Source organism: Chrysemys picta, chromosome 12 (assembly GCF_011386835.1).
Source record: "Chrysemys picta bellii isolate R12L10 chromosome 12, ASM1138683v2, whole genome shotgun sequence".
Classification (NCBI taxonomy): Eukaryota; Metazoa; Chordata; order Testudines; family Emydidae; genus Chrysemys; species Chrysemys picta.
In genome coordinates, this window is record NC_088802.1 from 4,264,388 (window position 1) to 4,270,778 (window position 6,391).

Genomic DNA, 6,391 nt, shown 5'->3' on the forward strand with positions numbered 1-6,391 from the left:
CCTTCCCCATGGCGGGCTGCCACCTAGGGGCGCAGCCGGGAACTGCAGGCCCAGGAGCGGATCGGTCACCCCAGCGCTCTGAGCTGTTTCCCTCTGGCTATAACGGGTTTAACTTTTCAGGCACTCGCTGGGCCCGATCCCAGGCTGGGGTCGATCAGTGGGACTGATTCTGAGCGGCACCTGCTGAGGCTCTGACCCTGTCCACAGAGCTCAGATTTTAACACTGCGCCCCTCACCCTGGTGTCAGGGCAGCGGATCCCCCTCAGGGAGTGGAGGACGGGGGGCGTCCAGGGCTGGCTGGGAGCTTTCACGTGACAGAGCCAACATCTGCCAGAGCAGAGAGAGGAAACTCAGGATTGAGTCTCTGACCACGGCCCACCAACCACGCGGCTGCAGCCCAGCGGCTCAGCTTCCTGTGTGATCTCAGCCCAGCCCCTCACCCCCTGCCCGCGCCTTCACCGCCTCCTCTCACTTGGAGACGATGGAGGACGAGGAAGGATACAAGGCATTGAACCTGCGGCCCAAGCGGGATGGCTCTGGTGGCCCGTCCCCAGCCGGGAACCAAGGTAGCAATTTCAATCCCCTTCTCCCACCTATGGGCTCCATGTCCTGGCAGCAGGCGCAGAGCCGAGGCTGGGACCCCAGAGAGGGGCCAGGGGCCGGCAGAGTCTGGCCATGCGGTTATATCACAGGGTGGGGTAGGGCCACAGACAGAGGTAAAGAGCGTGGGGGATCCACAAAGTGGCAGAGCGAGAGTGGGAGCGCTCATGGGGAGATTTCCCCTCTGAAGTCAAAGAGGTGGGTCAAATGGGAGAAACTGAGGCACAGATGAGAGAAAAAATCTTTCATGAAGACACACCCACTAGACTCAATTCCCCTTCCCAAGCTGGGAATAGAACCCAGGTGTCCTGGCTCCCAACCCCCCCTGCTCTGACCCACTAAACCCCACTCCTCTCCCACAGCCAGGGATAGAGCCCAGGTTTCCTGTCCCCCAAGCCCTGACTGCTCTAACCCATTAACCCTCACTCCCTTCCAAGAGCTGGGGCTAGAACCCAGGAGTCCTGGCTCCCAGCCCTACTGTTCCAACCTACTAGACCTCGTTTCCTGCCCATATCTGGTCATAGAAACCAGGATTTCAGGTGGGGTTTGCAGAGGTTCTTGCGATTCATGGAGCACAGCCCTGCTCTCAGAGTCATCGGTGGAGGCTCTCTGCAAACTCAGGCAGCGTTGCTGTATCAGTAACACTTGGGGTCACATTTTCAATCTTTTCTCCCCAGCCGTGGGGCCTGAAAACTGCCTTTCTCTTCTAAATGAAAGCTGAGACCCTTATACAATCACCTGACTCCTGGAGCTGGGGCCTGAGGCCAGGATCTAGAGTGTCTGGGCCTTAATTCAGCCCGGCTCTCCTTGTGTTTCATTACAGGTTCCCGCCAGTGTCCTGGCTGGTTTCAGGTCGCTCTAGGGGCTGGGAATCTCATCCTGGCAGTGGCTGTGCTATTGCTGGCGGTGTGTGGTGAGTCACCAAAGGCTGTAGCTTTATCTGTCCGGGTGCGTCAGTCTGCAGCGTGGATGCGACACTGAGGGAGGGACGGCCAGTGACATTGAGAGGCGGCACATTGAAAACTGAATCTCAGTCAAAATTATCCTGTGGAACTCATTGCCACAGGATCTCACTGGGGCCATAAGCTTAGCAGGGCTCAGTGAAGGATCAGGACACATATATGAGACCAACTGGGGGCCAGGAAGTACCAGAGTGCTTTGTCAGGGGCTATAAACCCTCTTGCTTCAGCGCATCAATCAACCCCTAACTGATGGGCAGGAAGGGTCTGACTTGAGGGACAAGTTCTCATTGTTCACTAGGGGGTGTCTTGCCCCTTGCTCAGAAGTAGCTGGGGCTGTCCACCCTTGGAGATGGGATACCGGGTTAGATGGGCCCCAGGTCTGATTCAGTCTGGCCATCCCAACGCAGCCAGTTCTGGGGGGTGTTTGAGGGTGAGAATGGGTGAAACACTGGCTGGGTTTGCAGAGAAGCCCAATGGATTTAGGCACCTAATTCCCAGTGATTTTCAATCCTGGACACTTTTTCAGACCGTGTCCCTTTGGGGCTGCTCCGAAGTCCATTGGAGTCAGTGGTAATGGGGCTGAACAGGATTTGGGGCAGGCCCTGTGTCTCCGCAAGGCTCTGTGCTGGTGGTTTTACCAGCAACTCCCACAGCATTGACCAGTCGCCCTCACTCCGACCGACGCTGCTTTGCAGTTTCCCACTTGGTGTCTGAGAAGGGACCGACCCCGGCAGCCCCTGGGAGCGCCGGAGCTGGGAGCAGAGACCCCAGCACAGCAGAATGCAGCACCCGCCTGGAGAATTTCCGATCCCAGCTGAGCCAACGTCTGTGTCACCCGGCCCCGCCCGGCCCAGCAGGTAACCCCAGCTCGTGTGTCTCTGAGCCGCCCTCCGCCCCGGGCACGGCCAGTGGGAACCCAGCTGCCGTCCCAGCCCCTGGGGATCCTGCAGGGCAGGGACACGGCGCCCCCTGCTGGCTGCACCGATCTAGCCACCAGCCCCGCTCGGTGCCAGGCCATGAATGTACCTGCCTCAACTGGGACTGTGCATGGGGCAGCGACATCTAGTGGCCATTCAGGGTAATACCCAGCCATGAAGATTTTAATAACAATGTCATACAAAGCTGTCCATTTTTTTTCAGTGTGTGTGTCTGGGGGTTTCACATCTCATTAGAGAGATTGTCTTATGGTCCCACCCCCTCCCGTTCCCTGACATCTGGGCCCCATGTCCCCTCCCATTCCCCATCACCCCTGGGTCCCAGCCTCCCCTCCTGTTCCCAGTTTAACACCACCCCTTCCCCCTAATTATTCCAAGACTCTTCTAGGCCATTCTGACAGTGTAAAGGGGCCTTAAAGTGGGTCCATGGGCCCCTGAGAATCTCCCCCGTCGTGGGGGGGCCTCTCAGGCTGGTGTGGAGCTGGGGTAAGGGCCCTCACCCACCCTGTCCCCAACCCCCAAAATAGGGACAGTTTGGCAGTGTGGCTAGAGCGCAGTGCACTGTGAGTGTTCTCTGCTCCCCAGGGCCCACACGGGAGCACTGGATAAGGCAGAGAACCCCAAGGCTGCTCTAACTTAAACTAGGAGCCAGGCAGGGCCTGGCCCAGCCCCAGATTTCAGGGAGCACAAAGGGGACTCAAACCCATTTGAATCCCGTTCCTGCCCCAGTCACATGACAGGAGTAGCTGGGAATGAGGCCCAGAGGGCTCAGAGCATTAATGACGCCTGTCTCTCTGCAGGGGGCTCTGGGTGCAAACTCTGCCCCACGGACTGGCAGCTGCGCGGGGACAAGTGCTACTGGGTCTCCAGAGGACGTAAAACGTGGACCGAGAGCCGCGCCGACTGCTCAGCGAGGGACTCCCAGCTGCTGGTGATCCAGGACCCCGAGGAGCTGGTAAAGGGGATTTGGACACTCCATTCACATTAATTGTTGATAATGGGGTGTCCAAACCCCCTAGGCAGCTTTGACAAACCCAGCCTAAATCACTAGACCCAGGATCAGGGGCACTCAAAGGCGGCTTAAAGCCACTGGTACCCTCCCCTGGTGTACCCCTCCTTCTGGGGTGTGCCCAACGCAGCTGAGCTGGAGAGAGGGGCTGGGTGTGTGTGAGGACAGGTGGTTATAGAGAGACTGGGGATGGAATGGGATGGATGGATGGATGGATAGAGGGGTGTCTATGGGGGATAGTTGGATAGATAGATGGATGTGTATGGGGATAGATGTATGGGGATGGATAATGGGTGTATATAGGGATAGATGGACAGACAGACGTTGTTGATAACCTGGATTCACAAGAAAAGAGCCCGACAGCACGTCTGGTCACCAGCTGCCTGTCACACACTCACTGCAGGAGTTCATAAAGGACCTGACAAAACATTCACATCTGTTCTGGGTCGGACTGTCCATCTCCTCCCCGGAGAAGGCCTGGATCTGGGTGGACGGTTCCCGGCTGGATCAGAGCCTGTGAGTGATTCCTTGAGTCAAACACTTTCCCTCCCCTCTGTGGGCAGAAGGGGCCAGAGCCAGGGATGGGGGAGGTTTGGGGGGAAGGTCGGGAGCTCAGGGGGAGCCGTGTTCAGTGTCAGATGATGCTGAGACCCCAGGAGGGGGGCTGGGGAGCCCGGCTGAGGGGGGCTGGGAGGGAGCAGACAGGGCCATGGGGCAGGGAGAGATTTGCCCATCCCCCAGCACAGAGATGGTGGCTGGAGCCCTGGGGGCGGGGGAGGTGGCTCAGAGATGGGTGTGGAGTGAGAAAAGCAAAGGGGCCAGGCCAGAGCCCTGGGGATCCCCCAGACAATGGGGCAGGGGGAGTGGGAGACACAGAGCAGTCAGAGAGGCAGGAGAGGACCAGGAGGGGGCAGCGTCTGCACAGCCCGGTGGGGAGGAGACCCAGGGCAGGGGAGGGAGATGGACAGGGCCTAGCCCAGCAGGGAGGACGAGGCTGGAGCAGGTCCCTGGGCTCTGGGCAGGGACAGGCCGTTCGAGACCCTGGCCAGGGCCCTGACAGTGGGGAGAGGGGGCAGCCCCAGGGCAGAGCTGGAGGAGATGACGGCTGCGGATCCCGTTGGAACAGGGAAGAGCCGCTATCGTCTGCGTGTGATGGACCCACACACATTGGCAGGGGCCCTCTCCTTTGTCCCGCAGGTTCCAGGCACCAGGCCCGGCTGAGAACAGCTGCGGGGCGGTGTGGGGGAAATGGATTCATTCTGACGCCTGCAGCTCTGTACTTCATTGGATTTGCCGGAGAGACGCTGTCCCGCTCTGAGCGGGGCATCCAGGGCTCTTTACTAATGGGAAGGAGCCTTTCATCACTAAAACCATCGTGAATGATCTTTGACACTTCATGTGGTGCCTGTCATGTGAAGATCTCAAAGCTCATCAGTGCTCAGTGCCTGACTTCAGTACCGGGCAAACTGGTTGAAACTATAGTAAAGAACAAAATGGTCAGACACAGAGAGGAACATAATTTGTTGGGGAAGAGTCAACATGGATTTTGTAGAGGGAAATCACGCCTCGCCAATCTACTAGAATTCTTTGAGGGGGTCAGCGAGCATGTGGACAAGGGGGATCCAGTGGATACAATGTATTTAGATTTTCAGAAAGCCTTTGACAAGGTCCCTCACCAAAGGCTCTTAAGCAAAGTAAGCTGTCATGGGATAAGAGGGAAAGTTATCTCGTGGATCGGTAACTGGGTAAAAGATAGGAAACAAAGGGTAGGAATAAATGGTCAGTTTTCAGAATGCAGAGAGGTAAATAGCGTTTGCCCTATGCCCACCTCGGCCGCCTTTGGCTCCGGCCTGTCGGTTGCTGGCCCATGTGTGTCCAGGAAATCCCAGCCTGCAACGAGGTTTGCAATCCGAGGGAACCGGCGGGAGCTCTCCCAGGGGCTGTATAAGGGGGACACGGGGAGATGATGACTGGGCCACGCAGACTCTTTCAGGCAGGTTCCCGAGATCCCCAGCCCGGTGGTGCATCTGCGTCCCTTTCCAGCTGCCTGATCGACCCCTCCCCCTCCGATCCCACCCGGCTCCGCCATTCCTGGGAGCGGCCCGGGAAACCTCCCAAAGAGCACCGGTGTCCAGGGGGGTTAGGAGCCTACAAGGGTTACTACAATTCGGCTGAGACCCAAGGGGATCGAGGGCAGCTGGGGAACCAGCTTCTTCAGCCCCAGACACGGTCCCTGGGTCTTTACTGCACCAGCCTGAATTGCACAAACCCTGGGCCCCGTTCCTGTCCCCGCTGCACCAGCAGGGAGCCCGTCGCATTGAGTGGGGCAGGCAGAGGGGGGAGCCGCGCCTGGTGCCCCTAGCCCATGAGAACACGGCCTTGGATTTGTTTCTAACACGGGGGCCCCATGTGCCAGGCGGCCAGATGGACACAGAGCACAGATGGATCTGCTCTGTGAGCCTCTTCTCGCTGTGAATGGGGGGCCCAGGTGAGTAAACGGGCGAAATGTACACGGCCCAAACCTGCATTCCCTGCGCCGGCCACGCCCCCTTGGAGTCAGTGGGGCGGCGGAGGGGCAGGATCCTAGGCAGAGGGCCCCAGCCGCAGGGAGTTTGACGTGGGGGGTCTCTCCCCAGGCACTTCCCCACCCGGCTCAACACGATCCCAGCCAGAGCCGCGCGCTGGAGCCGTGGGGACCGGCGCAGAACTGGGGGAGACGCTGCGGGACAGGAGCGTCGGGGGCAGAAATTTCACTGGCAACGTCGGGGCCTGATTCTGCCCTTAGGGGGCCAGATCCTCAGCTGGTGTAAATCAGCCCAGTGTCCCGTCCCGTCAGCTGGAGCACAGAGCGGTGACACCACTGGAGCTACGGCCAGTTCCCCCCA

At 58.9% G+C, this 6,391-nt stretch overlaps 1 protein-coding gene across 1 annotated transcript; it reads left to right on the plus strand.

Moving 5' to 3' along the window:
• Positions 1–336: 336 nt before the first annotated feature.
• Positions 337–5,637, plus strand: LOC112060704 (killer cell lectin-like receptor subfamily F member 2). The gene is made up of 6 exons (XM_024112377.3): positions 337–566; positions 1,424–1,513; positions 2,258–2,419; positions 3,298–3,452; positions 3,910–4,022; positions 4,704–5,637. The coding sequence occupies exons 1-6, from the start codon at positions 482–484 to the stop codon at positions 4,822–4,824; spliced, it is 726 nt and encodes a 241-aa protein (XP_023968145.2). The 5' UTR covers positions 337–481; the 3' UTR covers positions 4,825–5,637.
• The last annotated feature ends 754 nt before the right edge of the window (positions 5,638–6,391 follow it).